At 40.8% G+C, this 22,693-nt stretch overlaps 1 protein-coding gene across 7 annotated transcripts in view; it reads left to right on the forward strand.

Moving 5' to 3' along the window:
* elmo1 (engulfment and cell motility 1 (ced-12 homolog, C. elegans)) overlaps positions 1–22,693 on the forward strand; it is a 109,284-nt gene that overhangs the window by 28,429 nt on the left and 58,162 nt on the right. For all 7 annotated transcript variants that reach the window (XM_051955651.1, XM_051955645.1, XM_051955644.1 and 4 more), the window contains 5 exons: positions 10,579–10,734; positions 19,200–19,240; positions 19,414–19,486; positions 19,582–19,632; positions 19,744–19,913. In XM_051955651.1, coding sequence (XP_051811611.1) covers positions 10,657–10,734; positions 19,200–19,240; positions 19,414–19,486; positions 19,582–19,632; positions 19,744–19,913 — 413 coding nt within the window. In that variant the 5' untranslated portion in view covers positions 10,579–10,656. The remainder of the gene's footprint in view (positions 1–10,578; positions 10,735–19,199; positions 19,241–19,413; positions 19,487–19,581; positions 19,633–19,743; positions 19,914–22,693) is intronic.

The raw sequence follows: 22,693 nt of genomic DNA on the forward strand, positions 1-22,693 counted from the left end.
TCTATGCTCCCCTGCCTCTTTTCCTCTCCAGTGTGTCACCAGTGGGCACGAACATTGTGGTTGGATGTTTGCAGTCTGCAGTGGTAAATATCTTGGTATGTAGTGTAGATGCCTTCTTTATTTTCCCCCGCCTGATCCAACATGGGACTCGTGTGGGTTTTCTACTCCTAACCAGAGAAGAATTGCAATGTCAAGTAACGGATGAGTTTAAAGGCAGTTGAGCATTGAGGCCTCATGGTTTTGGAGGGGGATGGAAATGTGGTGTCAGTAGTTTATGATTTTGGAAAGGCTGAAAAAGAGCATACTTATTCAGCTGATAAATCTGCTGCATTGGAAAGTAATTACTTGGCAATGTGAAGATTCCCTCACAATAGACATTATGAATTAGCTGTATGCCTGTGGGGCTAATTTTGTCTTGTAATAATTTTTTTTCTGCTCTTCTTTCTTTTTTGTCTTTGTGTCTCTAAACATTTCAGTGTTTTGATTATCTGGCTTTGCAGAATCCCATCCAAGTACCTCTAATTGTTTCTGACTCACTTGTTTACCTCAGTTTGCCGGCTTGTTCTGCTCACAACACACCGTTTAGGCTACACTTATACCTTTTTCAGCAATACCCTGCAGCTCTATGCTCACTCATTCTCCCGTGTGTGTGCAGATTTATGCAAGTTGACGCACATACAGTAGAATCAGCTGCATATGTGCTCGGTATGAGTGCAAAAGTTGACCTCAGCAAGCTGAACATCTTCGCAAAAGGTCAACCTGATGAGAGTTACGAGCTGCCGACGTTTGACAGGATATCCTGGTTACGGTTGTGCTGTGAGACCTGTGGGGGGGGGGGTTTCTGACGCAAAAAGATCTGTTGAGAAGCACACGTTGCCTGCAGGAGTCTCACAGAGTCGAGTCACCAGGCTGGTGTGATGCTTGTCAATCCAACTTCACAAGATTCTCTACTGAATTCATAAAAATCATCTGGTGCTGCACTGTGAGGAAAAGACTTGACCTGATTGTTTTGTTTCTATCTTGTTAGTGCATGTTGACTCTCTGAAAGCATGGCACTTCCTCCTTTGGTAGAGTCTCAGAGCCATATTTCTAAACTCTGACCCCAGCCTTTCCCCTTCTTTCCTTTTGTCTCCTCCCTTTATTTGTGGTTGTTTGTCAGCTCTTTGTCTCAGAGCCAGTGGCTTTTTCCTGTGGGCTGGGAGTTGGGTAGTGTTTGTTGGGGAGGGATTGGACATAACACAGTAGCATTTTTAAGATTCTTACTTTCAGTGTACTGTTTCGGTCATGTTCTCTTGGGACTAAGCTGTGTTTTTGTGTTAGTATTCCACATCAGCGGTTCACAGTCTGGGGAATATTTTCATCAGCATCTGGAGGGGGGAATGTCAGAGAAAGTTTGAGAACTGCTGGGATAAATGGTGGAAATGCTTAGTTTCTGCCAGCGGGAACAGTGCAAATGCAAAGAAAAAACTGACCAGAACATTGACGGTCCAGCTGGATGAGGAACATTTTGTAACGTTCACTATTACATTTGCTTCTATATCATTAATGGTGAAGTAATATCTTGTCCTAAAATGAGGCATTGCTCTGTTCTTTGGCAGAACTGCAGGGGTGTCAGACAAAAAGTGTTTCAAGCCTCTGATCTACATGAACCAAATGATGAATGTGTGTATCTATGCTCTGCACACACCCAGAAGGTGTAACATGATCATCCTGTGGCCAGTCTGTGTGTAGGTGTGTGAAGGAGTCACGCTCGCAGCGACAATAACTCGGCACCATGTCGGTGGCCTTTTGTCTCAATTCCCAGATAAAGGATGGTGCTCTTTTTGTAGAGACACACAAACTCAAACATACACACACACACACACCGGCCCCTGCAGCGAGTCGGGCCCTTTGTAGCGGCATCAGATGAAGAGCTTCTTTTGAAATCCATCCAGCTCATAAGCTAATACAGTCACACCCACACAGAGGCAAAGATTTCTGCATGAGCAAAGTTGTCACACTAAAGCATTAAGTATGCATTCTCTCCCACACTAAAAATGTAGGATCTTATGGAACTTTATGGGGCAGCCAGATGTGGAAACATAAGAGGATTCATGTTTTTGCAAGCTGAGAACAAAGATTTTGATTGTCAGGGTGACCTCCTCTTGCTGCTGCATGTTTCATGGTCTTTGTGGCCAACACGAGGCTGAAAATGACTTTTTATTCTTTGCATGTTTGGTGTTTCATGATGTGATGTTGCCGTTTGTGACAATAACAGATTAAAATGTTCACCAAACCAGAAGAAATGCTGTTTGGAATTGGGTCTAAAATTGTCAAGAATAGTCATTGTGAGTCAGTGTTTCTTATGAAGTGGTTGGGCTGCTTATTGTACGCTTTGGCAGGCTGCATATGTGGTCTGCTGTAGGAGACGGAGGTTCATGATGATGAGGTTCATCATATTTAGGAAGCTGTTTTGAGCCCTAGACGTACGATGAGTCAAAGGTAGAGTTTGAGTGAGCAGCTAAATGCAGAATTGTAGGCTTAATCATTCAAACCACAAGCAGTCTTTGAGTGTTTTTTGCTCCTGTCACATTTTACCTCACTGTGGGCTCTTTTTTTCCCCCCTGCAGTACTGTGCAAATGTCCTGCAATTCTATGGAAACGGCACAAACGTGGCTAGAAGTAAAGAACTCAAAAATGTCTTCTGTGCAGTAAATGTGGCTCTACAAACTACAGATATTTCACCATTTTTATTTTTTATTAGTTTCCATTCTTGTCACCTATCCGCTCTGTCTACACACATCCTGCAGTTCAGCCTAAAAGTCCCTGAATTTTTGTGGCATCACTGGTCACAGTTGAGTCATTAGTGGCTTCACAGTTGGGCAGGGCAATGTATGATTTCTTTCTAGGTTTTTACACAATCTGGTTTCCACAAACTACACCAATCATTACCCTGGCCTATTACCGTGGCCAACATTTGACAATTTTCTGATTGTCTGTATCGGTAAATTATTGATTGATAATTGCTAAAGTAAACGCGCTACTTCAGGTCTGATGCAGCCTCCTTTCTCTGTCTGTTGTCACTCTGTGGTGAACAAAACTGAACAAGAAACACAAGCTCTCGCCACAAACCAGGAAATTAGCTTCTCTCACAGTGGCTAAGGCTATGCTAGCAGCTAGCGGCTAAGTTAGAGGGCTGCTGCAGATTAGTTCCTGTTATCACATGTTGTTAAAACATTACATTTAATGTATATCAGTTCCAAATATTGGCTAATGGTGTTTCTTGATTTGCAATAATCGGTATTGGTATTGGCCACAAAACAAAACAAAAACAACAACAAAAAAACAACATAGTGGTTGATCCCTACAGCAAATGATTTCTTTTTGCAGAACTTTTAAATGAAACCAAAGAATAGAGTGATTTTGAAGAACTGTTTTGATCTTAAGGTGAGATTTGGCACTGAACAGCATGTCCCAGATGATGCGTTCAAAGAGCGTTTGAAAGGTGAAGATCCACCAATTCTTTCTGTTCTGACAGTTTCTGGCTCTGATAAGTGGTATCATTTTGGCAGTCTTTTAAAATATAACTTCTCTTATAAACCTGCCAGCAGGTTTTGGAGTTTCAGAGAGTTAAAGTAGAGATTATTCATTTAAACAACAAATAAATCAGTTCAAACTTTTAGCCAGTTCTTCTTCAAGCCACTTCAACAAAATAGTTCAAGAGAGATTACTTTAAGGCAAACTGTGTCAGTTTAAAGGTCAATTAAACATGATGTCATCAAGTCACTTAGGATTTATATCCTGGCCTAGTTGGAAAACGGAGAAAAATGACAGTTTCAGGAGACCTTTCTGTCCTCAGTTCATCAGGGCCGAGTGCTGGTCGCTCTCACTGTCACTGTGAGCAAAAACTGCTGCCTCATCGTCTCTCACAGCATTAAAGTTCCTGCTAAAAGGTCCCAGAGGAGCTGGCAGGTCCCACTATAGTTTGCTGTCTTCTCTTCCTCCATCAGTGATCCTTTAAAAAGTTTTCAGTTTCTGCCATCTGATGTGAAGGACATCAAGAGTAGTAGACCTATACATTACATTTTGTGAACTTGTGCATTGTTTTACATATGTGCCTATACTTTTGTCTTGTTTTTTCACTTCAAAATGTTTTGAATTTTTACTTTCTGAAGTTTTATTCCCCTTTTCTTTTGTTCTGCTCTCACATGTTTACTTATTGCTGTTTTATTATTTTATTTTCTTCATTTACGCCATTTCTTTCCCTTCTGCTGTCTTGCTTTTTATTATCCCCACTTGTATTTTCCGTCACTTTGCCCTCTTCCTTCATAACGACCCCCTACCCTTTATTTTAATCTACTTTAAATGTCATTCCATGTTTACTGCTTGTGCCTCTCTCCCTTTAATCTCCACTGCCTCCCATCCCCTTCCTCCCTCCATTTCCTCTCATGTTCCCTCGCATTTCTCACCTTCGCTCACCTCCCTCCTCCCTCCACGGATGATATGACCCTCACATTACACACCATGAATTATTGAGGTGAAACCCAGCGCCGCCCAACAAATCACAGGACGTCTCTTCCCCTATGTTTCTTCTCCTCTTACCTCCCTGTCCTCTGTATTGATGGTTGCGTTGCTTAATTTCGACCGCTGGCTCGAGGATCAGATCACAAGTTTCTGAGGGTAACACAAGATTTCTTATTTCTTTTTTCTTTTTTCTCGCTCTTTTGGAGTTACTCTTGAAGAATTATGGCCACTGTAACCCTGCCTCTCCGCTTACAGCAGGTGGGCGAGTATTTAAGGCCAGATTAATTGCACACATACACATTCAGAGCCTTGCTGGACTGCCGCCTGGTTAGTTTGATGGTTTTGGCAGCATGTTACTGCATACAGTAGATTAGTGCAATTACACCAGCAGAATGATAATGTGTCACATCTTTTTCTTTAAAAAAAGAAAAGATTGCTGTGTGTTTCTGGCTTGTGTGCTTTTTTTTCAAATCCTGCAAAATAATATGCTCTGCGGAGAGAGAAACTTGGCAAGAGATAGAGGAGAGGTTGATGAAAGCGTGCGGTGGACACGGTGAATGAACAGAGGTAAGAAGAGAGGAAGGAAGCCGGACGACATCCTGCAAAAAAAAAAAAAAAAAAACTGGCTGAGTGTTCTTCTGCAAATAAAAAAGATGGAGAGAGCTTCGTGTCCCGTCCGCCTGCTTAACCTACCTGGCAGAGAGAAAAATAAACCCACACTCGCTCACACTCAACTGAACCAGGTTGCTGCAAATCACCTGCTCTGACATGATGAGCGGTGGCAGCAGCAGGCTCGATAACAAGCTCCCATTTACAGTGTAAAGAGGCTGTGATGAGATGCCAGAGTGGCAGATTGGGAGTTGATACACAGACCCCCAGGCTGTAGTAAATACTCATGATGACATACTATAGACTTTAGGATATATGGAGACAAACGCACACCAGAGAAGAAAAATGCCTTGGTGCTAAGAACTTGTTTCCCGGAGCATGTGTGCGTGTGTGTGTGTGTCGACTGCAGGAAAAACATGTTGATCAAATGTGTGCTGGGCCACTTGTAGAACTGCTCATGATGTGCCGGTGTGTGGAACCGCTGTCTCTCTCAATTACATCTAAACCTGTTTTCAAGGGATTCTGCTGCGGCTGTCAGGGGTGAGAAAGGTGTGTGCGCACATGTGTGTTCTTTCCAATCAATAGGCCTCGAGGCCGCCCATCTTTGAGTCATCTGAAGTTCTCGGAAGATGATGAGAAGGTGCTGGGAATACACACATGCAGATGGAGACACACACACACTTGTTGGCTTTGCCGAAAATCCAAATCCCCTGTTTGAGTGAGAAAATTGTATTTTGCCTTGTAAACAAACCTCCTACTTGCTGTTTACAGGATCTACCTATTTTTTGCAACTCAGTTGTGGAATTTTGCCCATTCCTATCTCTTATACGATCACTGTTCTTGCTAATTAAGCTGGAATATTGGTACAAACGGGGTCAATGCCATTTTTCTATCAATTAATCTATCAGCTTTTTTTTTTTTTTTTTTAGCAATTATCAGTCAATCTAAACCCCGAGTTTTCCCAAAAAAATGATCTATTAGCTTTTTTATATATTTTTTATTAAGAGCTTTTTGCATATATTTCACAGCTAAAAGGACAAAATATGTTAGAAAGCTCTCTCTCCTAATGAATAGACCAAACAAAAAATGTTTTATCAAAAGTAATATCTCTTTACATATACATCAACAGAGTAAAACAGACACACATAAACATACAGCATTGAAATGAGTTTTAAAAGCATGCTGTTGATGTGATACTAACACAACAAAATGCATATAAACAAACCATAATATAAAATCACAAAATAAGGAAAACGGAATAAAAAGATGGAATGCAAATGTGTATTCACAAATTAAATTATGAAAATCATTTTTGCAACTTATCTACAGTGTGCTTTTTTAGCAAGTTACAGAGCAAGTAACTATGTTGTTTTAATGTTGTACAAATTTCTTAGTTGGAAAAGTTGTGTATCAGGCCCAAATACAATACTGATTAGGTTACAGTTGTATTTGTCTCTTTTTGTAGAACCCCCACAAAACCACACTCGCACCACCCAAACCCAGATTATAATTCAGGCACTTCTGGAGCAGAGCTGTCATTTGGCTCCCATTCATGCAACCCACCTAATGGTGACCCCGTTTTGTACCTGTGTTTATTAATGTAGTGCAGGGTGACACCCATGAGCACCTGTCTGTGGTTGATTTTTAGAATCAGTCTGTGATGTGTGATAATTGGTCAGATTTAGATTGATGTTTTTGACAAATCTGTTGTATGTGTTTTGACAGGAAAACTTTTAGCCATGTTTGTTTTGCTGTTGGTCTTTTTACTATGTTGTAAATGAATGTTTTATATTGGTGTTTCAGAGGGATTTTAATGATCGTTTGGTTTTCTGTACTAGACCACACTTTGGGTGGGTTTTGCTACATCTTCTAAATAGGGTCTGTGTTTTGGGGTTTTTTTCCCAGTGTTTGCTCATTGTGCTTCTATTGGTGTGGCATGTAGAAGCTTTGCAATGACTTGAAGTGGCCCTATACTTGTAACACATTTGGAATTTTTTTTTTTCTGAACCAAATCATACTCGAATGTAGCCGCCATTTTTAAAAGTCTGAGTAGACGGTAATGCGGAGTCAGACTTTGTGTTCACGGTAAGCTGCTAACTAATTCATGAAATACGTTGCTTGAAAGTTGAAAGTGAACTTCTATTTATATAATGAATCTGTAGCATATATAAAAAACTGTATCAGCCATAATATTCATATTAGAGTCTCATACTCTGTAAAATCTGTATCAGGCCAAAAATCCATTATCAGTCGGGCTCTGAGTGTGATCCATCCATTTTACTGGAGCTAAACAACGAACATTGAACAACATCTTGCTATAGTACAGCCTAAAATCTTGCCAAGGTGCCTCACGAGTCACAGCTTTATCTCTTTCATTCACTGTCTCTCAGTTAGCGTTGAGCAGTATGATAATCTGTGCATAGATGACTAACGTGCTTTTGTGCGCAGACTACAACTGAGTGAATCACACATTCTGTACATATGTACAATGAGGCTTGTCTTTTTGACGCGTTTTTTTTGTTCTAACATGGAACAAACGGGAAGATGCTGCTGATATTTTTCAGCCAACACGTTTGTTTCAGCAATGAGCGTCCAAAGTGTGATGTGCACTGGGTTGTTTTCATCCAAATGTCCATGCGCGTCCGTCTCGGTGTTTTCCAGAGGCGAGATATTCACCGCATAAGGTTACAAAGGGGAGAGGCAGAGGGGAGGGAACCGGGGAGACACATAGCAGCAAGCACTGAGCATCCCTGAAGGGAAAGTGAGTCACAAACTGTTTAACATATGTTATGAAATCACACTAATCTCCAGCGGACGTACTCGTAACATATGTCAGCGCTGAAATTCAAAGCAGAGGGTTGGAGTGGTTCGTTTTCGCGGAGTTGTGACAAACGTGACTTGAGTATGGCTCGCAATTTGGAGAGAAAGATGCATCCACATCTCAAGCTATTGATGCAGCAGCTGCCATGGCAACGGGCCCTTGAATAAAGGCTATGTGGATTATTATGGGGTGACTCACACACACAACACCAGGCCAGCCTCATCACATATACGATCTTTAAATTAACACTTCCTCATCAAGCACACACGTCCACAGGAACACACACGGCCCTGAGTGCACACCGCAGCTGCACAGTTGTTGACGGTGTTTGTGAAGACACGCACATTTCATCACTCACTATTCTGCCTGTGCTCATCTGCACGTGCTGCATGTATACACACTCACAATGTTCTACTCAACAGTGCTCTCCCAGGAATTAGTCGGAGCCGGGCTTTCTGCATAATGGATTGAGATTAAATATGTAAACAGACGTCTCCACCAGGAACTAGGATGATCCAAGCATACACAGGCTCAGACGGTGAATTATTGATGTCTTCCTCTGTTAGTTTGGGGGATATCCATGCTGCATTTTCCACCCAATAACTCGACACCGGCAGGTTTTCATTAGACCCCCCCCTATGAGCAGAGAGAAACAGTTTTACTTGGATGGCCCTGTATGGCTCTGAGTGACCACCATGGGACCTCTAACTGGCTTATCTTACAAAACCACAGGGTTTCAGGTCAGTCTGGCTGCCTGCTCCCCTGTCAGATATCGTGCTTCTTTTTTTTTTTTCTTGTCTGTTTGGTATCCTCTGGAGAGCCCTGTGCACAGGGATGAAACCAGGGAGGAGCCACCCAGGATTACAGGCTGGAGTGTAATTGCTGGAAAGAGGAGTGAGTGGCTTGCTTATTAGTGTGTGTGTGTGTGTGTGTGTGTATGAAACAGTTGACTCAAGGTCTGTTTCTGCATTTGTTTTGACTGCTGAAAGACGGAGAGCACAAGTTAAATTACTTATGTCTTTTTAATACTTAAGTCTTACCAGAAAGTGAATGCAAAAAAAATGCACTTATTTCACTTTTCCACTCTGCTGCTCCATGCCGTTTCTCTGCTTCTTACAGAGAGTTAAACTTCAGGCACTTGTAAGACAGAAGAAAAGAATGAATAATAACTGTTGAAACTATACGTTCCATTTAGAACATCAGTGTTTATCCAGTTTTGAGGTCCCAATGCTACAGCCTGACTAACGTTGGATTTTTCAGCCTGATGTATTGATTGAGGATTAATATTTGCACATTTCAAAATTCAGCACAAGGTATTAATCATAAATTACATCCCTTTTTAAATTTGACTAGTAAAAAATCAAAAAATCTTGCTATTAAGTGTGACATAGAAAAGACGTATAAATATTAGAAACCCCCTCTTGTCGATGGAGAAAGTGTTTCTAAATGACTCTCATCCACACATTTGGCATTTCTTTCCCTGCAGTTTCTGGCTGCACATCGCCTGACGTGTATGCAACACGACAAGGTAATATCTGCAGATTATCGGCCACATTCTGCTCCAAGTCCAAGCCGAGACATCCAGGTGATGTCACTTGAGCAATTTCCTCACACTTGACAAAGCTCACCCAGAATCACAGAAGACAGTTTACACAAATGCTCCCTGTGATGAGTAAGCTGACCTGAAAGTGTAAAACTAGAGGAAAACCCCTAAGGAAGAAGCTCTGCTCTACTAACCTGTTTAAACTCCTGCATTTGAGCCCTACATAATGTGGCTAAAGTGCAGCTGTGTGACTGCTACTTTCGCTCTCAAAACTCCGGGAACTCGGGCGCTTTTATTACTGTGAAAATGTCCAAAAGGACTTTGAAAGTGCTTCGCTGCTTCAGTCATGGCAAGATGCTGCTCAAGTGCTATGTGATTTTTTTTTTATTTTTTTTTATGTTTTTGCTGTGTATAAATGTCTGAACTGAGCCCAGGAGACAGTGAAGCACAGTTGATCTAAAAAAAAGTTTCTAATTCAACCTCCTGTTGTGACATTTTTAGCAAATTAGCAGTTAATTTAGATCTGAATTACACTTGTGAATTTATCCCACTGGCAAGTCCTACGGTTGTGTGTCAACAACAGTAAATTAGGCTACCTGTGGAGAAAAAGAGAGAGATCTCAGAGGACAGATAAAACTCTATTTGTGCGCTTTGATGACTGTGAGACTTTGAACTTATATCTGATATTTAGTAGCAGCATATGCAGGAAGAACTAGGTTTTTGGGGGAGTATGTTCTATCTTTGTGGTATAAATGGCAGGTATGGCATCTGTGGTTTCTGTAGGAGGCCTGATTTTAAACTTCATGGTTTCTTTGCAACCAGACCTCACATGGTTTTCGGTTCTGAAAATAAAAGCGGTCAGTATGTTTACTTCAGCGTGTTTGAACAAATTATAGTAAGAGATGTAAGTAGGTCAACTGACCAGTTTTATCTAAAACTTTAAATGTATGAAGCTGAATTACTGGTTTATGCTGTTGGCCTTTTGGCCTCAGTTAAACACAATTCAAGGAAGCTAACGCAAGCAAACATCATCTTAAGTGACTGGTCCTGCTTCTTGACTAATGTGCCCCATTTTCTTTCTTTTTTCTTTCTTGTCCTGCAGGTTTGGATGAGCAATCTCCAGTAGTGGTGGCAGAGGTGTGAGGCAGCAAGACTCACACCGAACACCCCCCCGGCAGCCATGCCGCCGCCGGCAGACATCGTCAAGGTGGCCATCGAGTGGCCGGGGGCCTTCCCCAAGCTCATGGAAATAGACCAGGTTGGTGCCTGAGCACAAAATACAGACACTGTCGCATTATGAGCTCACATTGCTCTCCTTTAAATCTGCCAAGACAACAATCTGACAGACAAAAGGTGGATGCTTTGTCTCTGTGACAATCTCCTCGCAGACTTGAACACCATAAACACAGAGCATATTTTGTCTGAACACAGCATTGCACGGTAATCCACTGTTGTGTATATAATGAAGTAGCTGAAGTGTTTGGGGGTGTCTGTGTCTGGAGGGGCTGGGCGGATGTGATCAGGGTTATGATGCAGCTTTTGCGTTGTTCCCAACAATTATACAAATTAGCCCAAAGGAAGTGCCCTTAATTAAAGATGTTTAACAGTTAACACAGCCACAGCTCTGACATGGCTTAAAGATACTGCACTGAATGTGATAAGGGAGGCGCTGTGATTACAAAAAATGGCTCCTGTTTGCTCCCGTCACATTTTTAGGTCACCCTGGTCTCATTTTTTACTGCAGTATAAAGCCATGTAACTCTATGGAAACAGCTCAACCATGGCTAGAAGTAGAGAGGACTTAAAAATGCATTATGTGCAGCATAACAAAGTTATGAGGCCATAAATTATATTTAAAATAAGGAAAGAATTCAAACTTCCTTGATAATCATTTGACAAAAATTGAAAATATCTGGAGTCAACATGTACATTTTTTTCCAAAGTGCACATATAGGTGTTACCAATATGGAGGGGGGAGGCACTATATACTGTAGATATTCTATTCCTTTCATTTTTAATTGGTTTCCATGCTTTCCTACTATCTGCTCTGTGTAAACACAGCCAGCAGTTCAGCCCAGTTCAGGCAAAAAGTTCCTGAATTATTGTCACATGACTGTAGATCACAGTCGACTCACTAATGACTTGATGTTTTTAACAAATTATATAAGGTTTGGTGCATATAAGGTTTAGTGCATATAAGGTGCATCACTTAATTAGTTTGAGAACCATGGGAAAATTGAAAATCTGCTGATTCTTTCTGTTTTTGCAGTTTCTGGCTCTGATGAATGGCATAATTTTGGTATTTTTTGATGTACTTATATTTTTACATGTCTTTTAGACGCTCTGACAAGTTTTGTGGTAAGAGTTCAACTGGATCTGCTATGTCAGGCCAATAACTGACCTGTTTAGGTGACTGTCGGGGCAGAAAGCAAGCATCAGATCAGTGCACAGGTTCAGGCTTAGATTGCAATGTACAAAACATCCAGGTGCCAAATCCGTCATTTTAACCCGACCCTGGTCAAGGCTTTTGCCAGTTATGACAAATGAAGATAATTAACATGAATTTTCTGCTGAATAAAATCTACTTTTAACAGTTGTATGATTAATGAGCTCTCTGCGAGCCAGTGTCGACTCTCAGCCAACAATCGTTCTCTGTATCGCTGCAGTATGACTACAGGTGGGTTTTTTGTAGTTCAAAGGGACCAACTGAGTGGTGCTTTGTCTCTGGAGAAATAATCCAGCTAATGGTGTTGCGTCAGGAGAATGTCCTGGTTAGGCTTTTATGCATGTATCATAAAAAATATCATAGTGTTATTTTAGCCTGAAATACCATTATGAGAATTAAAATCGGCAACGTTTAGAAGAAGTAGCGCAGGGAAAAATAAGCTGTAAAGGTAAGTAGGCTCTACTGGTTATTAAAATGTAATGCACATACATTATTAATCAACTTATTGCTAGATTTTATTCATTATTACTAGATTCAGTAGGGTATTTGATAAAACACCATACAGATTAACAGTGCAATTCATCTGCAACATTTATTTAACAGAACTGGTGCGGTTTTTGATGCGAATTGGTCGAGTAATGGCGTCTGAGACTTTTTTCCCCTGCCCACAGCTCGCATCCATTACGAGCCCACAGATAAAGGTCACACTGTGTGTCAGCAGATTGCCGGCATCTAAAAACGCAGCAAATGACATGCTAATAAAACAATTAGCCCAAACAATGACTAGCTCATGTGGGGAGGGGGCGCATGTTTACTGTTGCGTCGTTTGATTGCAAATAGTGTGTAACATGGCCTGTTCGCCGTGTGTGTGACTCACAGATGGGCTAATGATTGTACACGCTATGAGTCACCGTGGCAACTGGAGCCACGATTGCCCTTCTCAATGGATGAACCGTTGAATGAAGCATTGAACTATGGAGTAAATGTGTTGGGTGTTTTTTTTGTTTTGTTTTTTTTCTTGCAGCAAGGTGCTTTAGGCACTTAAGTATAGATTTAGGAATGTAGTTTTCTTTGTATTAACGACCCCTTATCAGCGGCACTATGTGCTGTCTGAATTGTAAATTGCCTTTGGCTTTAGTTTTGTCTGTCTTTTGTCTTCACTTCTTTAAGCCCCCTCCTCCTCTTTCCCTCTCCTCCGCTTTTCTCTAATTCTCTTATCTCTCGCTGTCATCTTCCTCTTGTTCCACCTATCTGTTGCCTCCTCCTCCTTGTCCTTCTTTGCTTCGTTCCCCCTCTCATTCCTCCTCCCCGTGTTTTGTTGTAACTGTGAAACTTGCCTCTTTCTGTCTTGTCCTCCATCATCAACCCCCACCTCGTCCTCCTCCCTCTGTACAATAGGCCCCGCAGCATATGGCTGTCTGAGTCATGCGACGGGGAGTGGGCTTCTGCTTCTCCAGCTTTCTTGAGACTCACAGAAAGAGTGTGTGTGCGCACAAACACAAACTTGATTTTTCTGTGTTTGGTTACGTGGGTACAACTCTGCATAAGTGAAACTGTGTGTGGGTGTGTTTGTGTGGCAACATGCATACTTGTTACTATTCATGTGTGTGTTGACAGCTCGCCGTGTGTGTGTTCGTGTCCAACTGTTTTGGGACTCGTGTGTGTCTGTGTGTGTCTGTGTATTTCAGATTTCTGCCTCTGTTTGTATATTCGTCTCTGCAGTGTGAATTTGAGAGCGTGTTTGAGGTACATCTGCTGCTTTTTGTGTGTGTCTGTGTCTGCATAAATCACGCTGTGATTTCTGTATCTCTCCAAATATCTTCAGTGCCCCATAGGCACAAACGTCCAACATTTGTGTAGGAATGCTGGGGAATTGGTACGAGTGCAGACGATTGTATGGAGTGTTTTATTGCGATTGTTCATCAGAAATGCAGCAGAGCAACAGAGGAGGATGAGGTGGCGGGGGTTTCTGGGGGGATGAGGAATTAGATAACTGTTTGCACGTAGGAAAAGATCATTTTTATTCAAACAATGGAAGAAAAGCAAGCTGTGAAGGCTTATTTCTATTCATAAGTATGCTTAAGACAAAGATTTTTACCCATTTGAAAATCTGTAGATAATAAAGTTGTCGCCATTGATAAAGTCAACCCAAAAACCTCTTATCTGCTGGTTGTTTGTAAGAACAAAACTTTATGTAATTGTTTTCTGACGTCATTACAAGGCAAAATAAGAGTCCTGCTGAATGCTGCTGTTGAAGTTTGCCACTTTTTCAATTCACAGATTTAACATCCTCCTACGCAGACGTCTGCATCAATTTATGTACAGAATCTCCAAGTCGTGCCATCGCTTTTATTATTTATATCTTACAGATGATGCCTGTATGAAGCGGGTCTCAGCTGTTGACTGAAGCTAGTGTATTTGTTCAAATGCATTTAACCCTCTGAGCCCCCAAACACAGCCATGGATTTTAAAAGGTGCGTTATCTTTAAAAGCAATGAGAAAACGACACCGTTTATCACTGCAAGAAACGGAAAGAATCGATCGCTTTTCAACCTCCCCTTGAATGAATCACGTGTGATGTGCGGTTCCCTCTGGAGGATTCACCAGATCTAAGGTTAGATCGTGATATTTCATCAAAATTGCTTCATTCTACGTGTAGAATAAAACACTTTTTATCACCCAGATCCTGTTAAGTATTATAAAGTCTGTGCTTCTTGTTGCATCAGAGAAGATGTTGGTGACTCAGCTGCAACCCACGGTCACGTGACAAAAATTCAAGGACTGTTTGGTTGAACTGCAGGTTGTATTTACACGGAGCAGATAGGAGACAAGTGTCGAAAAAAATTAAAACATAAGTAGTGAAATATCAACAGTACGTACGGCCACATTTTTTTCCAGTATTGGAGCATTATGCAGGTATTACGACACCTGTGAGTAAGTTGAAAAAGGGCGTTCATGTTGATTTCAAATATTTAAATTATTTAAAAATAAATAAAAGAAATTCTTGTCTTTTGTATAATTTCTAAATCTTTGTAAAACTCTGCACAATAGACCATTTTGAGCCACTGTTTTCTTCAAGGCAAGGTTCCATAAAAGTGCAGGATTATATTGCAGTGAAAAATGAATGCTCAGTGACTAAAAATGTGACAAAAAACAAATACGCCCTGAAACTGCTCAGGGATTCAGATGCTTAAGTGCAAAAGAAACCCAAAACAGAAATGAAAGAGAGAGATGAAATAAACTTCCTCTTTGGGAAATATGGGAGCAAAAATAGCCATTCTGTAACAGCAGCACAGTTAAACATGCATAAGAGGTGGGAAAGGATGCAGTAAACTGTGTCCTTGTGTGTAATAGGAGTTTGAAATATCGGTAGTAAGCATGTTTCTGCGACACATCGGTTCTTACAGCTGAAGTCTGTTCTTCTTCTTGTTGTTTCACTAAAATGACCTCGGAGAGAAAAAAAACTGAGTGCACTTGTTGTCCCTCCAGTTAGTGTTGTGTCAGATAACTGCAGCTGAAGCGCATGGTATAACATTATTATAGTCAGGTTTGCAGCTTTGCTTTTCACCTTTCCAACTCTCCACAAGGTGAACTCCGCTTCGTATTGGTTGTGAGACTTGCACTGCTCTGCTCAGTGGACTACAGTCAGTAAGAGGAGGTAATGGCTGGTGTGGAGTGAAGGTAATAGTAAGGCAGAGGAACATGCGGTGGGAGGTTCGACAGGGAAATGGAACAGGGGAGAGAGTAGATAGAATAATGGAGGTGGTTTAACTCCTGGAGAATTCAATGATAGGGCGTAGCGTGTATTTAGACCTCAGGCATCACAAGATATACAGAAATACAGGGGGAGGCTGTTGGAAACCTTATTTTACTTTTGTCTTTGTAAATTTCAACTTTTAGCACATCAGCTGTACATTTACTATTCCTATTTTTGCCATATCACTACATTTATTAAAATATCCACAGATTTAAATGCATTAATTTATTAATAATACAATTCCAAGCTGGAAAAAGCTTTGATCGTGCATTAGAAAAGGAATAGCTCCGAGCCACGTAGAAATGGCTTAATTTTTTAAAGCCGTTTCCAAAGCTTTGCTCTTTCTTTGATGATTGAACATATTTTATTAGTTTGCTCATAAAAAAAACACATAGCACTAAGAAATAGAAAACTTGTAGCGTGTAAACTGAGTAGTGTCAAGGCCTTGCGTGTTTGTGTAGTTGATATTTTATCATCAGAGGAGGATATTATATATATATTTTCTGCAGGAAACAGTAGATACATGATTTCCATTTCACTTCATAGTTTTCAAACCTTGTTTTTGTCCAGAAGTCAGTTCCAGATAACACTGAAAAGATCCTGAAATGGCCTTTAGAAACCCTCAGATACCCTGTTGTAGCTCGGAGTGCTTTTGTTTTTCTAAGTCCCAGAGAGTCTGAGGATGACAGCGAGCAGATAATAAGTTAATACTGACTGGCGTTGCTCATTCACACACTGTCCTCATATTTGTCACTTTATCCCCCTCATATGTGTTTTGCCTGCTCTTAGTTTTTCTCCACTTTTTCCTCTCTTCATCTGTTTAACAACCCCTCTCTTGTCCTCGTCCTCTCTCCTCCTGTTCTGCTGTTTTCAGTGAAACTTCTTCACTTTGGCTGTTTCCCACTTTTTTCCCCCCTCCTCTGTTCTTCCCTTTTGTTCTCAGCCCACCATCTTCTCCCGTCACCTCTCTGCTTTTCTCTCCCTGTCATATATGCCCACCATTATCTTCTGTCTCTAAATCTTCATCACAACAGCCTCTCTCGCTGCTCGGCCTAATCCTCCCAGAGGCAACAATGCAGAGGGATGAGCCACGACGCTCACTTTATTGTGATGGTATACAGATGCTCACAAAATGCTTCTGCGTTTATGTTGGTGTACATAGTTTCTGCGTACTTGTTTGATTTTGTGAACATGCTGATGCTTGCCTGTTTTGTAGAGATTGTGCTCGGCACAGTAGGGACGAGAGACCCTGTCGCATTCTTAAATCATTTTCTTGGCTATAAAGTCTGAGAGTCTAGCTAAGATGCAACATGGGGAGGATGGAGCAGCAGAGCTTTTGTGCAAACAAAAGTACATCTATTGTATTTTTGAAGGGATTCTGCAGTGATTGAGCACTTCATTTTTCTAAGTTGAGAGACTCACAGAAAGCAGAATTTCAAGAAAATGATCAGAATTGGAGCTGCAGAGGCAGACATTCCGGTTTTTGGTAAAATGCCCCAAAATGCTGCAACCTTAATTTCCAATAATGCAAAAAGCACCTTTTTTAGATTCAGATTCAGAAAACTTTGTCCCCAGGGTACAATTAAAAAAGGCACATAGAGCAGGCAGTGCAACAATGATGTAAAAGATCGAGTAAAAAACGAGAAATTAGAGATAAATATCATAAATAAAGCAAAAAGGGATAAGTATACAGGGTGACACAAAAAAAACGGGAACTATTTAACAATCCAATAAAACCAAGAGTGATGGAAGAAAAATATTTTATTCATAGTAATTGAAACCTTAAAACATGCCATTTAAGAAACGATGATGGAATTTTCATTTTTTAAAAATGACTTCCTGTAGACGGCGTCCTCCTGTACGAATACATTCTTGAAATCTACCTGGGGCTATCTCAAGAGTAAAGTGTACACGACTCGACCAAGAACTCTGGATGAGTTAAAACAGAGAATTCATGATGAAATTCACAGTATCCCAGCTGAGATGTTGCAGCGGTCAATGAGGAATCTCAACAAGAATGCATTCGTACAGACATCTACAAGAAGTAATTTTTTAAAAATGAAAATTCCATCATTGTTTCTTAAATGGCATGTTTTAAGGATTCAATTACTATGAATAAAATATTTTTCTTCCATCACTCTTGGTTTTATTGGATTGTTAAAAAGTTCATGTTTTTTTGTGTCACCCTGTATATACAAATGTAGAAAAAGTAACATAATAATAAAAATCTAATGAAAAGAAGGAGGGGGGACACAACTTGGTAACATATTAATGTAAATATGACATACTAGTGCAAATACAAATGAACAATAAGGTAGCTATAAATTGCGTTTTATTAGGTCCCTCAGCTTGAATAAAGCTTAAATCTCCATGCCTTCAGTTTGGGTACTGATACAAGAACACTCTTTATTTTTTAATCAAGATTTTTTGAAAACATGCCTCAGTGTTAAATAATGACATAAGTCTAAATCTATCTAAAATTATTACATATTTGCTTCAGATCAGGAAGTATCTGATTAAACGATAATAATGCATAATGTTACACACAGAGTTGGGTAGTAATGGATTATGTGTAATTGTAATTTAAGTAAATAAATAAATGTAATCAGCCAAGTCCCATTTTTCAAGGATTACTTGATTACATTTTGTATGTTGTGTGTCTTTAAAATATGGCAAAATATGTCCATTTTAGAACGATGCAACTGTTTTTTCTTGATAACCAATGTTTTCCACATATTTTAGTACACCCGGTACACTTTTAATGTGTAGCAGCATTTATTTTATGACAGCAATTTGATTTGGCCAAGTGTTAACACTAATTATGCAAACTGTATTTGATTTTTGTGGAAAATGTACCGAGATGTTTAGAAGAGGAGAAAAGAATTCGATATTTTTGCAACTCCAAACTTCGCTGCTGCATCCATTTTTCAGCATGAGGTGCAATAGTTTCAATGCTTGAAAATTCAAAAGTATTCAGCTTAAATTTTAAAATTTTGTACATTTTATTTAGTAACTGACTGCATTTCAATGTCTTCTGGCGCAACCTTGATCACTCATGACTGTAATTTGTGGTTCTTCAAGGTGAAGCAATGGGCTGATCTGTATCATTAGTGTCAGTATCACGTCAATACTTATAATTATACATCAGATTCTTGTTTCACTTTAGATATTTGTTTAAAGTGAAGCATGAAAACTTTTGACATATTTTACCGTACATCTACTTCAAATTTTAAACTGTAAATGCAGCACTAGAGTAAATGTTCTTTCCATTCGTTTAGAAGCAGAATATCTTTCCTGATGATCCGGTTGCACTTTCACAAACAGTAAATATGAATAAAATGCAAGAGAATTGGTCAGTGATCCCACAGCAGCAGTTGGATAAATGCAGGCTCCCGAAGAACAGCTCTCATTGTGCTTTTACCGCAGTATAAAATAATTGCAGCCTGCTCTGAATCCACTGTTGTTTTAGGAACTCAAGCCTGGACTGCAGACTAAATGTAGTTTTGCCTTCTCTCCACAGAAAAAGCCTCTCTCAGCCATCATTAAAGAAGTGTGTGAGGGGTAAGTCTCCATTAGTTTTTTTTTAAAATGCTTGCATCTGTGTGCACAAGAGCGTCTTGCAAAAAGGCTCTGTATCTCTATTCTGGAATCCTATTAGCTGTACATATTTCAGATGTTCTGGCCTTTTTGGAGCAATTATGCAATGTGTTTTCTCTCCTTCCGAATCCTTTTAGCTGGTCCTTGGGGAACCATGAGAACTTTGCTCTGCAGATTGCCGACGCAACGAATTTCTACATCACAGAAAAGGTTCAGTTCTCTCTTTTTAACCTCAAGAAGTTGGTAGTATGGGTGCAAATTTGCCTCGTGTGCTTGCTAACGTGGATCTCGGTAATGTTCCGCAGAATCGCAATGACATCAAGAACGGCTCAATCCTGCGCTTGACCACCTCTCCTGTGAGTTTTATGAGAAGCAAGAAAAGTGCATGTGGATATGCAATGTGATAGATGCTTTATTTGCATCAATACCTGTTTGCGTGTGTGTCGCTTTCCCTCTGTCTTCTGCAGTATCAAACTGCAGTCCAGCTTCATGAACGGATCCAGTCTTCTAGCATGGACGCCAAGCTGGAGGCTCTGAAGGATCTGGCCAACGCTTCCCGAGACATCACCTTCGCACAGGAGTTCATCAACCTGGACGGCATCTCTCTGCTCACTCAGATGGTGGAGAGTGGCACTGAGTAAGTCCGTTATCTGTCTATGTTTTCTGGATTTCATCTGTCATTGCAGTGTTTTCCTCCTTTCAGATGATGTTTTTAATTCCTGTCTGTGTGACAAATGTAATAAGGAACAGTAAGATATGACAAGAACCCACATTTCCAACGCTTTCCTCTGATATTCAGCACACGATTTAATGTGTTTATACTAAACATTATCCTCAATCATCCAAAATTTTCTGGATCAGTGCCCAAAAAACACATTTTTAGCTGAAGACTTTACTGCAGTTTAATTTCATACATTTTATTTGAGGCTGCTGGGTCTCTCAACATTATTTTCTTAACTTGACAGATGTGACAAACTGGGGATTTGTGTCCTAATAGGACGAGATTTTCTTGTGGGTTCGGGCAGCTCGGTATTTAAGTGAAGCTCTACACAGATCTGAAGTCTGAAGGAGTTGCACTGTGCAATCTGACAAGTTAAGTTCAAAGCATTCAGAGCAGCTGACCGACCTGCTCATTCAGTTACGCTTCTCAAATCATTGAGTTAAGCTGCATATATCATTTTTTTCCTGGTGTCTCGTGTTGCAGCAGTCTTGCTGTTGAGGCCTCTGGATATTTCAGAATACTGTAGGGGCTTCGTGGCGTCACTGCAATGCTCGATAGATGTGTTATTATTAGTTTTTGTTGCAAAACTAATCATATACATGACCTGAGGTAATCTAGTTTACATTCCTATATTCGCATGATGAGTCATAGCTGCGAGAAAAAAAAATACCCACTGCAATTTGATGACGTATGGCAAGCAAAAGCTGTGCAGTGGAAGTAAATGTGTGAGTTACAGGTGAAAATATGTTCTATGGTTTGAGAAAATCACACTTGTGCTTCCCTTTCAACAACACCGGCGTTAAACAAGTACGACAGGAAACACAAGCACCTTGATCTGACAGTTCTTTTTTATGTCCACCATGCATCTTCGTGGTAGTTCGGTTAAATTTTTCACTAGATCTTTGTCAGCTCCAGTGCAGCTCAGGGTGCAGCTTACAGGGACTTTGTGCACAGCTGGACCATGACCCCCCCCCCAACACTTTCTGAAAGTGTCATCCAGGTGTGTTAGCTCAGAAAAAGAGAGACACTCCTGGCTTGTGAAGTAAATGCCCGGCGGCTCCTGTTCGTCTTTGTTGACCGTGATGGTGATATTACACACAGCTGAGAGGGGAGCTCTGCAGTGGCTTTTGACTGTTCAGCAGATCCAAAAAGCTCACAGAGTCCGCGTTGAAGGGGGGGGCGGAAGAGCCCTGGAGACCGTCTCAACTGAAGGTTAAAGCGAGGACATTTTTCGCTGAGGTGAAATTTCTCAGCCGTGATGCCAGTGTGTGTGTAAGTGTGTGTGCCAGTAGCCAACCAGGAGAACTACAGTAAGAGTGCAAACGTGCGCACACACAAGCAGACATACGGTACAAACTGGCAGGGTGGGCAGCAGCCAGCCATGCAGTACAAGCTTGTTTTCTGCTTCATGCAGTTCTCATTAGCCACCTCTTTTTCCCAGAGAGAGAGAGAGAGAGAGAGAAGATAGATTGAGGAATTGTTTGCTTGCATAAGAAGTTTGCACCAAAGACACACTCTTGGTGTTAATGCGCACTCACACAATGCCAAATGCGCCGCTGCTACAGCACAGCTAAAACACTTTTTCTGTACAAAAACCTCACACTGGTTTGTGTTTTAAGCCTTCAAGCAGATCTTTTTTTTGCTGAATTCTTAAACTTGTAATAACTTCAGCTGCAGGTCCGTCCTGTCGTGCTCCTGACTGCTTTGTATGCACATAAAGGTTCAAATTCCGGTTAGGTATTTAATGTCTTCCTCTCAGCAGAAACCACTTAATGGTCTCCTATTTCTGCGAGTTAGCGCCTTTGGCATTACACTCACTTTGACTATCTGACAGGAAATCATTGGACCCTCTTCTCCTTTTTGAATATAATGTTCAAATTAGCAAATATTTGACCCTTTGTGATCTTATTGCAAGGAGCTATCCCCGAAGCACTGATGTTGACTCCACTCTGCTCCTGGCTCTTTGATTAAAAATGTTTTTATGGAAATCACCATCACATCAGATATTCAGCACAGAAGAGTTTTAGTGGTGTGTGTGTGTGCGTGTGTGTGTGTGTGTGTGTGTGTGTGTGTGCAGGGGAAAGGATGCAGGGCGAGTGCTACTGCTGCATTTTCATCTCAACAGAAGGAGCTTATGAAACACAGACATGCAGATAGGTATCAATGTCTGACACAAACACACACAGGCTCATTACTGCGCCTCCCAACCAACTTGGTGAACTGTAATTATTCAAGAGGCTCTGCGCTTGAGACTCTCGAGGGCTGAGCGGTTCTGTGATCTAATGCTTCTGCCAAAGATGCTGTACTGTATTCATGTGGAAATGAGCTGGCTGGCAGCTGCCGTTGCCCACTTGAGCTCCGCAAGTTTAAAGGTGGATAGTGCCCTCTACTGACTGAAAAGACGAACAGCCGAGTGCTGGCTGACGTGGAAGCTTGTTCAGAATGCACGGTGCATCTTCTAACAGGCTAAATAAGGTTTGATTTCTTTTCAAAGCAATGGAGAATTATTTAAAAATATTGACATTTTTACCTGATTTCTTTGGGATTCAGCCATGTTGACAAATTACGGCTTATTTGTCTGGGTTTTAAGACGCATCAATGTGATATTTTTGCATCTGCCTGAATATTGTGTCATTTAATTTGAGTTTCTTACAACCCTGGAGAACAACGATCCTGTCAGTTTGTCACATCAGTAT

The sequence above is a fragment of the Acanthochromis polyacanthus genome, chromosome 11 (genome assembly GCF_021347895.1).
Source record: "Acanthochromis polyacanthus isolate Apoly-LR-REF ecotype Palm Island chromosome 11, KAUST_Apoly_ChrSc, whole genome shotgun sequence".
In the NCBI taxonomy this organism is placed as follows: Eukaryota; Metazoa; Chordata; class Actinopteri; family Pomacentridae; genus Acanthochromis; species Acanthochromis polyacanthus.